At 41.5% G+C, this 17,089-nt stretch overlaps 1 protein-coding gene across 1 annotated transcript; it reads left to right on the top strand.

Annotated features, from left to right (window-relative positions):
• The first annotated feature begins 381 nt into the window (after positions 1–381).
• LOC111158317 (WNT1 inducible signaling pathway protein 3) lies at positions 382–17,058 on the top strand. Its single transcript, XM_022520287.1, has 5 exons — positions 382–429; positions 7,764–8,070; positions 11,271–11,513; positions 15,089–15,282; positions 16,338–17,058. Exons 1-5 carry the CDS (start codon positions 382–384, stop codon positions 16,617–16,619), a joined length of 1,074 nt encoding a protein of 357 aa, XP_022375995.1. The 3' UTR covers positions 16,620–17,058.
• The last annotated feature ends 31 nt before the right edge of the window (positions 17,059–17,089 follow it).

Here is a 17,089-nt window from a genome sequence, read left to right as displayed (position 1 = left end):
GCGGCACCATTTTTTACCGAAGGGCAGACTCTGATCTCTGGGAACTGGCAGAACAGTTGCTCAAAGAAAAGTTACCACCTGACCTATCCTCCTTAGTCCTGGAGGAGAGTGCTCACCCCCTCATGACACAGTCCACGCCCCTGTGAAGGTAAATATGAGGCGAGTCGCAGGAAAGAAAACAGGGTATTAAAGCAGATCCCTGAGAGCCAAAGCAGAGGCTGAGAGTGTGAGCCCAAAGTCAGTGGCCTGGGAGGTGGAGGCGTGTGTGTGTGTGTGTGTGTGTGTGTGTGTGTGTGTGTGTCCTGCTGAGGAGACACAGGGGCCCTTTGTGCGGGGCCTGAGCTGCCTCCTATGTCCCCGTGCTGTCGGCTCCTGGGGAACATGCCGGGGCTCCTCCTTTCCACGCTGCTGGGCGCTGCTCTGGTGCAGGTAAGCTCCCTCTCCTTCTGCTTCCCCTTGGGAGGCTGCAGCGGTTCCTATTTCTTCAGGTCAGAAATGAAAAGAGAAGAAGATGGAGGAATTGAGGGAGGGGGGAGGTGGTGCAGGATAAATTCCTTGTGGAAAGACTTCATGCCAAACGGGGAGCCATTTTCCTCTCCAAGGAAAGTTGGGTTTTAGTTATTAGCTTCAGGAAAGAAGTGGAAAACATTTCTCCCTCTCAGGTAATGGCACTAAATCCCACTTTCGATACATTTGAACAGCTCCCAAACTTCAATAAATGTGTATTTTAAGTGGAGTAGGACACACACCACGGATCTGGGAGAAGGCAGCCCCGCCTGGGGGCAGTGGGGAAAATGGTGCCTCTTCATTTGGGCCCCAGGCTGGAGCTCAGCTTTCCAGGGCTGTGTGCAGAACGTGCAGAGAGCCACTGGAAAAAATGATCCTGACAACTTTCTTCAATTAAGCCTGTCCTTGTTGGAGAGGAGCACTCTGGAAACACGTTTATATTTTTCAAACATTTTGTTACTTCGTCTTTTCCCAACTCATGTGTTTCTCACTTTTCATGAAAGGGAACCAGTCCATGAAGACTTTGAAATAGTTTAAGCCACAGACCAAAGGAAGGTTAATTTAGTAGGAGCAATTCATTGCCTTAGTATTTTTTACCAAGAAGATGAAAACAGGGTGACTTATTTATGGATTTATGTACACGGCAGAGGTTATTGCTTGCATAGAGGATAGAGCTTTTGAAACCTTCTGGTGATTTGGAAACCATGGGACGTGTCTTTGAGTTAATAGTTGATTAGGGCAGTAAATTGTATTTTGGGAAATAAGAGGTTGAAATTTGTTATATTTTATACGGAGAGATCTAAGATTATAAAAGAATCCTAGCAAGAATGCGGGTGGTACAGTTTATTTCCAGTGTTAGGTGGAGCGTGCATTTCCCCAGTGGGGCAGCCTATCTCCCACTCCACCCTTCTTGAGAAAAATCCTATCATTGTTGTGAATGGAGAGCCTATAAGGTATTCCTAAATAGTAAATATTCCATTATAGAGAGATGTGTCCAAAATTTAAAAAAAAACCAAACATAAAAAGGTGTTAAAATGCAGAAATGAGATAGTATTATTTTGCTTACTTTTGCCATTATGAAGTTTTAAGGAAGAATACCTACCATTTGTTGAACATCTGCCACGTGCCAAACACTGTGTTAGGTACTTTAGTTGTTATCTTAATCCTCAAAATAACCGTATAAGGTGGATGTTATTAATCCCATTTTACAGAGGAGGATTGAGGCTCAAAGATCAAATATATGATAAAAAGTCATCTAAGATCACTCTATATATAGAGAGAACTATACCAAAGCTCAGCTTTGGTGTCAAAACCCTTTCTTTCTGTTACGCCAAAAGAGCCCTTTTGGGTGTACCAAAAGAATTCTGTTTCATTTCTTTTCCATTCCACCAAAGGAGTTTACCGACTCTTGTTGTTTTGAGATTTTGATTTTGAAAACAGTCAAAAATGTCTGAAAAAACATGTAACTTTTAATTTTCCCACTATTAGCCATTTCTGGGACTCTTCATTTTTGTATTTCTGAATTACTATCTATTACAGTTTTCCTTGAGACAGATCTTCCTTTCACCTCTCTTGTGAAGCAGGTATATGCTAGCAACAATTTTCTCAGTTTTTGTTTGACTGGAAATGCCTTTAATTTCACTTTCACTTTTGAAAGATAGTTTCACTGGAGATAGAATTCCAGGTTGACAACCCCCCACCCCCATCCCCCTTTTAGCACTGGGTCTTGTTCTCTTCCTCCTCCTTTTTAAAAAAAAGACTTATTTCTTTTTTTTTTTTTTAAGTAGCTTTAAGATCATGGCAAATTTGAGGGACGCCTGGGTGGTGCAGTTGGTTAAGATTCCAACTCTTGGTTTCGGCTTAGGTTATGATCTCGGCGTCTTTTCTCGTTCTGTTTTCAAAACTTTCTCTTTACCTTTGGTTTTCTGCAATGTTACCTTGTGGCCTCAGAGATTCTATAGAAATACTTCCAGACTGGAAAGAAAAACATGTGTCCCCAGGTGGGCAGTTTTGAGAGTAGCCTTCTCCTTAAGAGGAAGCAATATGAGGAAAAGCATGGGGGGAGGAAACGGACCTGGTGGGTCTAGCAAGTAGCAAGATGCAAAGGAGAGTGAATTGAGAGTGAAGGCTGGGGAGGAAGGCATAAACCAGCACAGGCTTTAGACAGCATGCTTATAATTTCGGACCACATAGTGTACCCAGTAGGGAAGTCATTCTTGAGGAAGCAAAACCAATTAAGAGTGTACTGCTGTCATCCTCAGTAGCAGTCTCAATGGCGAAAGAGTGACTAGTTCTCAGGATATGAGGACACCAAGCATCAGTCACTGAATGTCTATGGTAAGTGAGGAAGAGGAAAATGACCAGGATGACTCCTGGCTTCCTAACGCCAAACTTTGGAGAAGCTGTCTAAAAGGCAGAGGTTTGTGAGAGATGATGAGTTTGGGGGAAATGAGTTTTTCCCATGGGACATTCTAGTGACAACGTCGGTTGGTAGCCAGCCATATGGCCCTAGAGCTCAGTGGAAAAATCCTGGATGGAAATTTAGTTTTGAAGCTTGCATGAGATGGAAATTGAAGGCAAGGGAGGTGGACAAGATTGCTAAGAGACAGTGGGCAGAGTGAGAGAAGCAATACATTGAGGTCACAAAACACCAATTAGTCTAAATGTAAGAAATATTTGGGGAAAGAGGAATCTGCAAAAGAGATTGAGAGCGTATGTTGAGAATAAGGGCAGAATTGGGATGCTCTGGTATCATGAAAGCCAGGGGAGCAGAAGAGATTAAGAGTCAAATGCCTCAGAGAAGGGGACAAGGGGCAGCCTAGAGACTCCATGAACACAAGCCTAGCTGAGTGGCCACTCAACTTTGCAGGGAGGCCCTGCTAACCATGGCTGAATCTGGAAAAACTGAGAAGTAGACACTATTTCTACTCCCTTCTCCACTCTTGTATTTCCGTCCCCCTCTTCCTTCTCCAGACTCTCAGCACTGTTTCCTCAAACTCCAACCTCACATTGTATCTTCCACTTGAATTGTAGCTGAAAGTGTTTCTCTGCGGGGTTTTTACCAGTGATAATGCAAAGGGCTGAGGGCGGATGGTGGGATTGCAAACTGATGTTTTTAGAGGTAGGATTTTTGAGTTGGAAGGAGGTTTAGACCTCTGGATCAGTGCAACGGCCTCCAGTCTATCAAATAAAAATTGAAAGTTAATTATATAACTTACTTGCCAGGCACTGTGCTAGGTGCCAATAGTATACCCACAAAAGAGCCCCAAGTTCTGGCTGGGTAACTGTCAGCCCGTAGAGAAGACAAGCTCTTACACAGATAATTTCAGTACGAGGGCATGTAAAAGGGAGGCAGGAGAGGTTGTAAAAAGTTTTCTGGAAAAGATGATGCCTAAACAGAACCAGGTGAAGGAGTGGGAGTAGGAGAAGTATGTTCAAGGCGAAAGGAACAGCATCGGATATGCAGGTAACTGCAGACCCTTGAACTTGCTAGAACCTGAGGCAGGCAAGAGATGAGGAGGGCCCTCAATGCTATGCTTAGGAGTTTGGACTTTGCTGTAAGTCGGTGACTTACAGGTGTCAGGGATGAAGGAGAGGAGCAGGTGAGGTTGGTTTTCAGCTTCCTGGCTTGGGGAACCCAGTGGCTGGCATCACCATTCACTAAAATGGGGACTACTAGTTGAGGAGCGTTCTGTTGGGGGGAAGGAGAAAATGAGATGCTCACTGGCATCGAAGTGGATATACCCAGTGGAAATTCACGAGTTGCAAGCTTAGGGAGAGAGGTCTAGGCTGGAGAGGGGAGACAGATGCAGAGATTAGGTGGCTTGTTCAGGATCAAAGCTGGTTTGTGGCAGGACCTGGACTAGGGAAGGAAGGAAGGTAAGGGTTGAGAGCTCAGGCTCTGAAATCTGCCTGCCTTGTTTAAATCCTTTTCCTACCACTTGATGTGTATGATCTAGGACAGGTTACATAATCTGAGTTTCAGTGTCTCATTTATAGAATGGCTACTATAACCAACCACCACAAACTCAGGGGCGGAAAACAACACATATTTATTATCTTATAGTTATGGACATCTGTAGTCTGAAAATGGGTCTTAGGGGGCTAAATCAAGTATTGGGCAGGTCTGTGTTCCTTCTGGAGGGTCTAGGGGAGAATCTGTTCTTTGCCTTTTGCAGCTTTTAAAGGTGCCTTCACTCCTGGCTTATGACTACTTTTCAGCTGTGATGTCACTCCTGTCTCTGCTTCTATCATCCTATCTTCTCTGGCATTCCTGCCTCTCTCTTTTTTTTTTTTTTTTGAGAGAATGAGAGAGAGAGAGAGAGAGCACACAAGAGTAGGATGGAGTGGAGGGAGGATCATGACCTGAGCAGAAATCAAGAGTTGGATGCTTGAAAAAATGCTCAATATCACTCAATATCAATATCAGGGAAATACAAATCAAAACCACAGTGAGATACCACATCATGCCGGTCAGAATGGCTAAAATTAATAAGTCAGGAAATGACAGATATTGGCAAGGATGTGGAGAAAGGGGAAACCTCTTACACTGTTGGTGGGAATGCAAGCTGGTGCAGCTGCTTTGGAAAACAGTATGGATTGCTCGCTTCGGCAGCACATATACTAAAATCGGAACGATACAGAGAAGATTAGCATGGCCCCTGCGCAAGGATGACACGCAAATTCGTGAAGCGTTCCATATTTTTAAAAAAATAAAAAAAAAAAAGAAAACAGTATGGAGGTTCCTCAAGAAGTTAAAAAGAGAGCTACCCTATGACCTAGCAATTGCACTACTAGGTATTTATCCCAAAGACACAAATATAGTGATCTGAAGGGGCATGTGCACCCCAATGTTTATAGCAGCAATGTCCACAATAGCCAAACTGTGGAAAGAGCACAGATGTCCCTCGATAGATGAGTGGATAAAGAAGATGTGGTCCATATATACAATGGAATATTACTCAGCCATCAAAAAAAAAAAAAAAAAAAAAAAAGAAATCTTGCCATTTGCAATGACCTGGATGGAACTAGAGGGTATTATGCTAAGTGAGATAAGTCAATCAGAGAATGACAATTAAGTGACTTCACTCACATGTGGGATTTAAGAAACAAAACAAAGGAGGATGGGGGAAGGGAGGGAAAAAATAAAACATGACGAAATCAGAGAGGGAGAAAAACCATAAGAGACTCTAAATCACAGAAACAAACTGAGGATTGTGAGAGAGGAGGGGGTAACGGGGTGATGGGCATTAAGGAGGGCACATGATGTAATGAACTGGGTGTTATATATAACTGATGAATTAGTGAACTCTACCTCTGAAACTAATAATACACTATATGTTAATTTCTTGAATTTAAAAAAAAAAGTCAGATGCTCAAATGACTGAGCCGCCCAGGCGCCCCCTGCCTGTTTCCCTTTTAAGGATGCTTGTGGTTACATTGGGCCTACCTGGTTAATCTAGGATAATCTCATCTGAAGATTCTTAACTACTTCTGCGAAATCCCCTTTGCTATGTAAGGTAACATGTTAATAGATTCCAGGGAATGGAACACAGATATCTTTGAAGGGAGAATTACTATGCCCATCCTAGGTGGATAATAACTGCTCCCCACTGTTCTTACGAGGGGTCAGTGATGTAATCATATAAGGCACCTGGTATACAGGAGGTCCCATGTTCTTTCATTCAATATATTTTATTACAGACAATAACACAGATAGCAGCAAAGTGTTTACCCCTCAAAAAGCTCACATTCTTGATGCATGCTTCAGAAAATAAATGTACAGAACATGCAGGAATAAGATAGGTGGTAAGAAGGTCTATGGCGAAAAGGCCGTGCAGGGTGGTGTTTTATAAAGGGTGGTTACTGATAAATGTAAGCACAGATCCAAGCAAGTGGAAGAGTGAGAGATGAAGCTACCTGGGGGAGGAGCAGGCTTGGAGTGTTCAAAGAATGACGTGGGTGTGGAGTGGAATGGAGCAAGCCAGTGGTGAGTGACAGCGGGCAAAGGAAGGTAGGAGATGGGGACCCAATGTTGCAGGGCCTTAGAGGGTAGTTTGGCTTTTTTTTTTTTTTTTAAGATTTTATGTATTTGAGAGAGACAGAGAAAGAGCACAAGCATGAGCAGGGAGTGGGGCAGAGGGAGAGGGAACACAATGCAGGACTCGATCCTAGGACCCTGGGATCATAACCCGAGCTGAAGGCCGACGCTTAACTGACTGCGCCTGGTAGTTTGGCTTTTACGTTGAAATGGGAAGCCATGAGGAAGCCACCTCTTCTGAGCAAGGAGTGACATGAATTAAAGTATGGTTGTAAAAGGATATACATATTTATTGTATACCATTTGATAAGCTCTGGGATAAGTACATACTCATAAAACTATCATCACTCTCAAAGCCATAACCATATCTATCCCCCCCCCAAAGTTTCCTCCTGTCCCCTTTATTGTTGTTTGTGTGTGCTAAGAACATTTAACATAAGATCTATTCTCTTAGCAAAATTTAAGTATATAACAGGGTACTGTTAGCTATAGGCGCTCTAGTTTATTTTATTTGAACCATTCTACCAAGTGGAGGATATTGAGGACAAAGGGGGAAGCGAGGAGAACATTTAGGAGACGATTATAATTATCTAAAGTGAGAAATAACTGTGGCTTGGATCACTAGGATAGCAGTGGGGGTATTCAGAAATGATTAGATGTCACCAGTGATTGAAGATGTCACCAACAGGATTTACTGAAGGGATGGGACCTGGGATGTGAGAGGGGAAGTCAAGAGGGACCCGACCCCAAGGTATTCTGAAAAAATGAAATTGGCGTGTGCTCAAGCGAGGGTGTGCAGAAGATCGGCAGGGAAACTCGGGAGTTTGCTTTGGTCCCGTTGAGCTTGCTAAGTCCATCCCATCTCCACGGGGAGGTCTGGCAGGTTGTGGCTGATTCTGGAAGGGAGGTGTGGCGGGAGATAGAGCGAGGGGAGAGCCTCGAGAGGCCTCCACCACAGAGGGCTCCAATTAGGGATGAAGAAGGTGCGAAGAACCCAGCAAAGCACCCGGAGAAGGAGCCATCGGTGAGGAGGGAGGAGGAAGTGATGCGCTGGGAGCTCAGCGGAGAAAAAGGTTCAAGGAACGAGGGTCGGATCAGATAGATATTCTCACAGCTCACCACCCCCTATCCTACGGGTTTAGAGGAAGGCTTCTATTCCCAGAACTCTCTGAACGCAGTGTGAGGAACCTAACGGCTCCTGTGTTACCCCCTGCAGTTCTGCGGCCAGGCGCAGGGGCGCGCGCCATTGGCCGCGGCGCCGGAAGCCAGTCCCGGAGGAGAACTAGGAGAACCGGAAGTGCAGCCGCGCAGACAGTTCTGTCACTGGCCCTGTAAATGCCCCCGTGCGCAGCCCAGCTGCCCTCCGGGAGTGAGCCTGCTGAGGGACGGCTGCGGGTGCTGTAAGATTTGTGCCAAGCAACCGGGGGACATCTGCAATGAAGCCGACCTCTGTGACCCCCACAAAGGGCTCTACTGTGACTACTCAGCCGACAGGCCTCGCTTCGAGACCGGCGTGTGCGCGCGTAAGTGTCTCCCGCTGGGACCTCGGGCGACGCTCGCGTCTGTCTGGGCGCCAGGTCTCCCCCAGTTAATGGCTCTTGTGGGATAATCCGCGGAGTTCGGCCACGGGTGGGGCCGGTTTTGACGTCGTGGACAACACGTGACACCGGCGATGTTTACACGTGGTCAGAACCCCCTGCTGTTTTTGTTGCACCTAGTGATCTCTAGTTATTTTCAGGTGATTGCTTTCGGTGAGAAAAAGAGCTAAGATGATGTAAGGAGGAGCAGACTTCTTCAGGCGCCACACAGTGGCTGCTTTTGTCCCTGCGGTCGAATGCTGTCAATTTAGCCTTCTCTGGAACTAAAAAGGAATCTCGCTTCAAGTGTAAGGATGTGCATCTAGTGTGCAGACGTACTGAATTCACCTCCAGATAACCAGCAAGTCACTGTTCTTTTCAGATGAAGCAGATGTGTAAAAAGGAAGGTACGGGTACCCCAAATCACAGCCTGACCCTCAGCTTGAGGGGTATTAGCTCTGGAGACTGATTGAGACCCTCTAAATTGACACCTCGAGGATAATTCAGGATCCTGATTTACCTGGGATTAAAAATTAAGATTTCCAAGAGAAGAGAAACACCCGTGTCAGCTGGGCATTTGAGTCAGTCCATAGGAAAGATTGCCCATTGTATGGGCAGGCAGATTACTCCCGAAGTCTGGGTGTGAGCCTGGACTGAATGTGTAGAGCTGTTCAGGTTTGATAGCCTGACACCCCTGTTTAGTGCTGACTAAACTATATTGATTAAGAAAGTAGGCGCTGGGTTCCAGTTCTGGGCTTCATATGCTGAGTGATCTTGAGGTCAAGTTGCTTAACTCTCTGTGCCTCAGCTTCGTCATATATATTTCCTACCGAACAGAAATTCCAGGAGGAGCAAATGAAATAGATACAAAACCCCAAACACCTAGCAGAATATCTGGTCGGCGGTAGACTCCTAAAAATGTTAGCTATTATTTATGGAAATTTAACAGGGAAAACATATCCTATCAGACTCTGGCATCATGATACCCCTTTCTCCCAAACGGTGCTGGGCAAGTTATTTCATTAACCTAACAAACACGTAGTGAGCAGCCACTACCATGCTAGGCATTGGGACCAGCAGCTGGGGACACAAGAAAGAAAGAAAGAAAAAAATATATATATATATGTCCTGCCCTCACAGAGTCAAAGTTTATTGTGTCAGATCTTTCCATATGTGATGTCACATACAATGTGGTAAGTATTTTAACAGAGCATAGCCATGAGGATGGGGATGGGGATGACCTCTAACTGGGGTCACAAACTATGGCCCAGGGGCCAAATCATTTTTGGAAGTAGCATTTTATTGGAGGAGAGCCACACCATCCAATTACATGGGCTATGGCAGCTTAATGGTATAGAGCCCAGTAGCTGTGACAAAACCCCAGTGGTCTATAAATGCTAAGATATTTACTGTTTGGCTCTTTATAGAACATTTGCTGATCCATGATATAGAACGATGATTTTTAAACTTTGGTCTGAGGACCCCTTTAGTCTTAGAAATTAATAAAGACCCCAAGAGCTTTTGTTAATGTGAGTTTTCTGTATTGGTATTTAAATGGATTAGGGATTTAAAAATACTTACTAATTCAGGGAATCCAGCCTGACACAGATAGGTCAGGAAAAGGCAGGGGTATTTTAACAGAATTTTCAGATAATTGTGAATATTTTCTTTGATATTCTTTTGAATATTCTCTTTGATAAACTTGAGGAGTGGTAGTTTCTTGGAAATTAGCTGCATCATGGAATCTGAAACCATATCAGTGAATTTGTCGAACTCTGTGACAATAAAATGTATTGGTCTATCCAAGATCTACTTGGAATGGGTGTTTTACTTATATCTAATTTTGTAATATCATGCATCGTTTATTTGGAAAATGCTAGTTTGGAACAGTGGTTATATAGATATTCCAAATATTGATATACTTAATTATACAATATTTTAAAATATCACATTAATGAATACTAATCTTATCAGAAAAGTCTGCATACTGGGTAGATATAAAGATCTCAGTGGTGGATACATGTTTTCCAAAATTCTAATTTTTGCTTGAAAGCCTGAATTCTGTCATCGGCCAGAAAGTTGTTTTCCTTGAAGTGACAGGCTCACTGTTGATTTTCAAGGAAATGTCTGCCAAATACCTGAGTAATCCTGGTTTCTCTGTCAGTCATTTCTTTAGGTGAAATTCCTAATGAAAATGTGGTTGTTTCAGCCCCAACCTCAGACAATAGATTAGTTGCTTCTCAAGAAGAATATCTACAGAAATGCTCTGTGGATACCTTCTATTTTGTCACACAGGATATTTAAAAGACATATATTTGATGGTTAAAATTTAATAAAGTTAGTAATTTTTACTGTGCTGTCAGGACATTATTAAGTAAAACTAGCTTTTTTTTTTTTTCCCCAAAAGTACATTTATGGATAAGTGCATTGACAAGGTAACTACAGTGACTAACCTGTGTAATCAGCTTCATGCTAAGGTTCCAGCTTTTGTACCTTAGTGCAAATATCCACACAGTGAAAACAGCCAGGCACCTCTTGGTATTCTGGAAAAGAGTTTTGGCCTCACAGATTCTCATGAAAGGGCTTCAGTATTGCCAAGAGGTCAGAGGGGTCATACTTTTGAGAACTGTTGATCCAGGTCAAGAATGCCTCTCAGAGCAGTGAAAGTTTCCTCCAATTCTCTTAATGAAAAAAGAATTAGTTACTGTGCGGCACTGTACTTAAACAAATTATGTTTGTACTTAAATTATGTATGTACATAAACAAATTCTTTTCAGCCATTCATGTAGCCTCATTTCTTACGAATATATCCCTGCCTATTGTTGGACATCTAGCAAAACCTCTTTTACCTTCCACCAATCCATCTCTCAGAATCATTAACTCACTGCCATCCTCACAGTGAAAGAACAGGGCCTGTGCTTGGTCATAATTCTGAAAGTGACCAATTGGGGCTGATAGTCTACAATAAAATGAAAATGTCTAATTTTCACCTTTTACAGATGTTTTGGAAAGGAGGTCCAGATAGGGCCTAAGAAATTGAGAACGTGACCTCATGAAGGAGATGGCTGTTACCTCTGAGGTTTCTCATGGGAGGTCTGGTTTATCAGTTATGGCTTCTTTGGTGATTTTGCTTTTCTCTCTTTCAGACCTTATAGCTGTGGGATGCGAGTTCAACAGGGTGCATTATCAGAATGGCCAAGTCTTTCAGCCCAGACCCCTGTTTAGCTGCCTCTGTGTGAGTGGAGCCATTGGATGCACACCTTTGTTCATACCAAAGCTGGATGACAGTCGCTGCTCTGGCACTAAAGGTAGAAAGAAGTCTGATCAGTCCAACTGTGGCCTGGGACCCTTCCAAAAGCAGCTTTCAGCAAGCTTCAAAGCAATGCCAGGTGCTTAGAGGCATATTTATTTTTCATGTATTGGCTTCTCGTGGTTTTCTTTCATGTTCCTTTGATGTACCATAAGTACTCAGTAAGCATCTAATGATCAGACCTTATAGCGGTCAGTGTGAGATTTAGTTTGCCTGCGGCTTTACTCAGTCTGCCTCAGAGAGGTATATTCTAAGAATCTCAAAAGGAAACTTCATAATGTTTTAGATTTTTCCAGTAAAACATTCCAGCTTTTAAAAGCTCTGCTGGGTCAGAAATACTCTTCTATGTCTCTGCTCATTCCCACTCAACCTCTTCTCAGAAGAGCTGACCAACTATTGTTCACGTGCACCCTGAGAAAAATTTTTGCTTGTATTGTTATATTACGGGCAAGAAGTGCGAACTAACTCATCCCCCAAATTTTCAAAGGTAACTTTGCTATATGATGAAAGCAGAAATGGAAGCCTACTGATTAAAAATATTTAAGAATATGTTTAGAATTTGTAATTATTGTTTCTAAAAACAGAAAACAGCTGACATAAGATTATCTTTTCATTCGCTCTGGAAATGATGCTCTCCAGTCACTGACACACGTACAGGGCTTTAAAGTAGGTTCCCTAGGCATGTGAGTAGTCAGAAACCTATAATGAGGCTCCGTATCACTCCTCTTGAGCACCTGGCCATTTGCAGTGAGTGTCCATATGTTCACAAAGGCTCAATTCTGGTCAGCTCTAAGTTAATATCTTACTTAAGTGCCAGGGCATTTTGGGGACAGGAGTTTCAAAAACACCAACCAATGAAGCACAGATGAGGAAGGACTCAAAAAGGTCAGTATTCATGCCTAGTTATTATTCACATCTCCGTGTTTTCACCCAGAAATCAAGAATGCCTCTTTATCGAAATTTAGAGCTTGGGAAATGATAGGTGCCATGGAGATACAGAGGGGATATTCAACTACACTAAAAACTCCTTAAGTTCACTTCTATTTTGTGGATATTTAATAAAAGCCACTATCATCAGAGAAAGGATATTTTAGATATTTAAGAACCAACTCTATGAAAGGAACTTTCTCAGAAACTTCCATTATCCCAACTGGTTTGAAAATAATTTAACAGGTTGTAGTGAATTTGCATTTACCATACCTAGTTTTTCAGCTAATAGCAAGACACTACTAATGCTCTAAAACCTCTAAAATTATAAGCCAAACTGTTCTTTCTTCAAAATGTACAGGAACAGTTGATTTTCTGCATTGGATCTGAGGGACTCAGTGTGAGTTCCTGGGACCCATGCATGAACCTCGCTGGTGAGAAAATACCTTAGCCCAGCAGTTTCCACAAGTAAAGCCCTTTGGATCAAGTTCAGTCGGTCTTCTTTGTGGAAGTAGAGCAGTTCCAGAGGATTCATTTGGAACCTGGTTGGAGGGGATGTTAGACCGTCATACTTGGTGGTTCGTGCTTTGCTACAAAAAACCAAAATCTGCCACTGTGCTCTTGGGAGCTGAGATCACAGGCCTAGACAGTTTTCAAGGGAAGTGTACGTTCAGTCTGAAGTCTCTCCTCTGCTTAACTTTGAAACTGTATTTATGGGCCTGAACAGAAGTTTGGTTTTTAAAATTGAGCACAATGACACACACTCTAAGGTGTATTTGTGGTAGTAATTTATATACTTACTAATGCAGACAGCTCATGGTTGGGATCCAGCTTTTGTTTGCTCCATATGAAGCATGCAGTGAACGCCCCCATGCTTTCCTCACTGCTCCCCGAGTACTAAATAAATTCTCTAAAAGCTCTTCTAGTTTTCTTGCTTTTTAATGAATGTTAAATTTCTGAACTGCAGCTCTTGGCTTAACTTTAGGGGGTTATTGGTAATACGGTAATCTAACCTGCCTTTATTTATTGCAGATGCCTGCCGGGGCTTTTAATCTGCTTCCGGCATAGAGGTCTTTAAGCTGCTGTCTACCTTCCAGGTATCTTCATGTTTCTGCTTCCTCTCCCTCAGTTCCTTGTGCAATCGCGAGATCTTACTGTAGTAACGCTGAAAGCAGTAAAAGATCATTTTATTTTTTTCAAAGATTTTATTTATTTATTTGACAGAGAGCACAAGCAGGGGGAGTGGCAGGCAGAGAGGGAGAAGCAAGCTCCCCTCTGAGCAGGGAGCCTGATGTGGGACTCGATCCCAGGACCCTGGGATCATGACCTGAGCCGAAGGCAGACACTTAACCAACTGAGCCACCCATGCACCCTAAAGGGTCATTTCATTTAAAGACAGCAGAAACTTCAAAGTGCCTACCATTTCCTATCAGGAAGGCAGTTTGCCGGGGGCAGGTGGGGAGTGAATTTTCAGAGTTTTAAATTGGCATTTTAAAGTAATGTAGCCAGAATTTTGCTATGCTCAGTTGTAGGTTCAAATCAAAACCTTATTCCAAGCATCAATTTTAGGATGCACATTAACCTTAAGGAAATGCTTTGAGAAAATAAACCAGTATGTAGTTTGTTTAAAATGAAGCAATGGCCTGATTCATTCATGAGAAGAAAATGAAGCTCCCAGTGGGTTCATAATAGAAGACTTATTATGTACTCATTGTATTCTTATTATTTATCCCCTTCCCCTCCCTTTTGCTCCAGTGTCAGTAGAATCAGTGGAGGGGGCTCCATCTATCCACCAACTTATCCACCCACCCATAGATCTGTCCATCTTTTCCTTTGCCATGTCTTTTTCTAGAAGTGATTTGAAATGGCTAGCCAATGGAATGAATACTATGGGCCTAATTCCATAGGGAATGTAGCAGTTAAGCTGAATGGATAAAATAGATAACATATTTGCCATGCCTTAGTAGTATATGATTTTGATTAGTTCAATGTAATGTAGAGAGTTTTCTAAAAGACTAGATTAAAACAAGTGGAGGAAAAATAACTGGCTCAATAGTTTATCCTCAAATATAACGTTTGTATTTTAGATTTTAACATAATAGGAAATTTAACATTAAGACATTGTTCTGGGGGTGCCTGGGTGGCTCAGTGGGTTAAGGCTTCTGCCTTCTGCTCGGGTCGTGATCCTAGGGTCCTGGGATTGAGCCCCACATCGGGCTCTCTGCTCAGCGGGGAGCCTGTTTCCCTTCCTCTCTCTCTGTCTGCCTCTCTTCCTACTTGTGATCTCTGTCAGTCAAATAAATAATTGAAAAAAAAGAAAAAAAAAAGACATTGTTCTGATTAATATTATCTTGGCTGTCTTAATCTTAAATGTCTATTTCATTGTTGAAAATAATGTCCAGCAAGAGGCAAGAACCAGAGAAAGCACAGTAGTTTACTACTTAGATGAGTTGAGCAGAAGCAAATGGATGCATCTTACTTAGATTTTCAAAAATAAACTATTTTTATTCTTCCTAAGAAATTGGACTGTCGCATTTGATTGAAAGGACATTTGGAAAGCGGGGAAAAAGAGAATGATGAATTAGACCATAAGCTTATTTTATGCTGAGTTTCATTACATAAAGGGTTCTGATGTATTAACAATTAGCTGAAAAATAATGATTAAAAGTGGTCTGTTGACATGAGTACATATATGTATACATATGTACTTTCCCCTCTTTATTTTAGCTTATAGGAATCTCCCACTTGTTTGGAAGAGAAAATGTCTTGTGCAAGCAACAAAGTGGACCCCTTGCTCCAGAACATGTGGGATGGGAATATCCGATCGGGTCACCAATGAAAATAGCAACTGTGAAATGAGGAAAGAGAGAAGACTGTGTTATATTCAACCTTGTGACAGTAATATATCAAAGAGAGTAAAGGTAACATTAGATTTAACTTTGTTATAATTCAGTATTAAGAGACCGAAAAGTACTCTTGCATTTTAGAGATAGATGTTGTGTAATTCTTATTAAAATAAGGTCACCTCATTGTAACTCTTAAACTACTCAGAGGAAAACAAAGATTAATCTATCTGCACTTCATGGGGTAAAATCTTAACTAGAGGAGAGGTAATGTTACCCTACTGATTCTCGTTATTTTAACAGCTTAACAGTGTGGGTCTTGATCAGCCTGATTTCTTCTGGTAGACCCAACATGTATTGTTTTTTAAAAATAGATCCTTTTCAGAGTCTTTTAAAAAATATATTAATTTTATGCAGTGGAGTCAAGGCAATGGATAAAAGATTTTGGTTGCTACATCATAATTATAAAAACATTATGGACATCAGAGAAGTTCTAATCTTGGTTATGTATCACCAGGTTGGAGGGGGAAACCATCATGTCCAAAATACTCTGTGCTTAAATAGTAGACTTGCCAAAGGACTGTGACAAAATATTTACTCTAGATTTGTTTGGTATAACTAGTGCTGGTCCTGCTTCTAGAACAAGGCAAGATAACCGTCTCAAGAGTAAGTTTGAGGAACACTAAAAGTCTTTTCATCTCCAAGTTATTCCCTATCATGTTAAGAAGTTGACAACTTAATTTTAAAGGGATTTAGATATGTCTTCATTTATTCATCCATAAAAAATTGTCTGACCTGTGTTAGGGAATTTGCTAAGTCTTAGGTAAATAAACATTTAATAAGACATGGCCCTTGACATTAAATAAGACAGAGAAATTTTCATTCTGGAAACTGGAACTAAGTAGAGTGGATAGCCAAAAGACTGGGGAGTGGGTCCTATACTATGATGGAACAAGAACAGGGAGGACAGACTTCTGGTGAGGGAATTTTGAAGGTAAAGAAGAGACACTAAATGGGAAATATTAATGCCCTGGAAATAATTTCTTTCTTTGTGTTTCTACATAGAGTATCACTTTTCTAAACTGTTGTAACCAAATTAAAGAATGACTTCTTAATGTCATGTACCTTTTCAGATCCCCAAAGGAAAAACGTGCCAACCTACTTTCCAACTGCTCAAAGCTGAAAAATTCGTCTTTTCTGGATGCTCAAGCACTCAGAGTTATAAACCCACTTTCTGTGGAGTATGCTTGGATAAGAGATGCTGTATCCCTAATAAGTCTAAAATGATTACCATTCAATTTGATTGCCCAAACGAAGGGTCATTTAAGTGGAAGATGCTGTGGATTACATCTTGCGTATGTCAAAGGAACTGCAGAGAGCCAGGAGATATATTTTCTGAGCTCAAGATCCTATAAAACCTATTATATATGGGAAAAGTTAAGTTTAGGTAATCATGTCATTACATAAGGAAATTAGAGTGGTTTTAAGAGGGTGGCACATCTACCTTACTGATTTAAAAAAGGGAAGAATACTTACCTATTCTCAGATGACTCTATTTAAGGCATTAGAGGCTATTTAAAATGTTCTCTTAAAAATATATGTAAAACTTGGTTAGCTCTTTCTGCTCATAGGTCTTGTCCCTCTGCTTTAATAAAAGCTTTTTTGCACCAAAAATATCTATATATGTATATATGTATGTATATATATAGCTTAAAATTCTTAAAAGTGAACTCTTGTTTAAAATGTGTAATTATGAAATACACAGATAGTTGCTTCCATCTCCATATTCCATACATAATGGAAAAATTATACAATTTACAAGAAAGCATTTTATTCTATAAAATAATCTAAAATACTTTGTTGAAGATGTGTAAAAAGTTTAGAA

The sequence above is a fragment of the Enhydra lutris genome, unplaced genomic scaffold (genome assembly GCF_002288905.1).
Source record: "Enhydra lutris kenyoni isolate GAN:26980312 unplaced genomic scaffold, ASM228890v2 scaffoldscaffold58, whole genome shotgun sequence".
Classification (NCBI taxonomy): domain Eukaryota; kingdom Metazoa; phylum Chordata; class Mammalia; order Carnivora; family Mustelidae; genus Enhydra; species Enhydra lutris.
This window is presented reverse-complemented; position numbering and strand designations above follow the sequence as displayed.

What these genes read in the sequence shown, in the direction of transcription:
- LOC111158317 (XM_022520287.1), top strand. Translation starts at nt 382, where the DNA reads ATGCCGGGGCTCCTCCTTTCCACGCTGCTGGGCGCTGCTCTGGTGCAG. An exon ending in TGGGCGCTGCTCTGGTGCAG is followed by an intron (nt 430 to 7,763) that starts GTAAGCTCCCTC and finishes TACCCCCTGCAG; the next exon opens with TTCTGCGGCCAGGCGCAGGG. An exon ending in ATATATCAAAGAGAGTAAAG is followed by an intron (nt 15,283 to 16,337) that starts GTAACATTAGAT and finishes GTACCTTTTCAG; the next exon opens with ATCCCCAAAGGAAAAACGTG.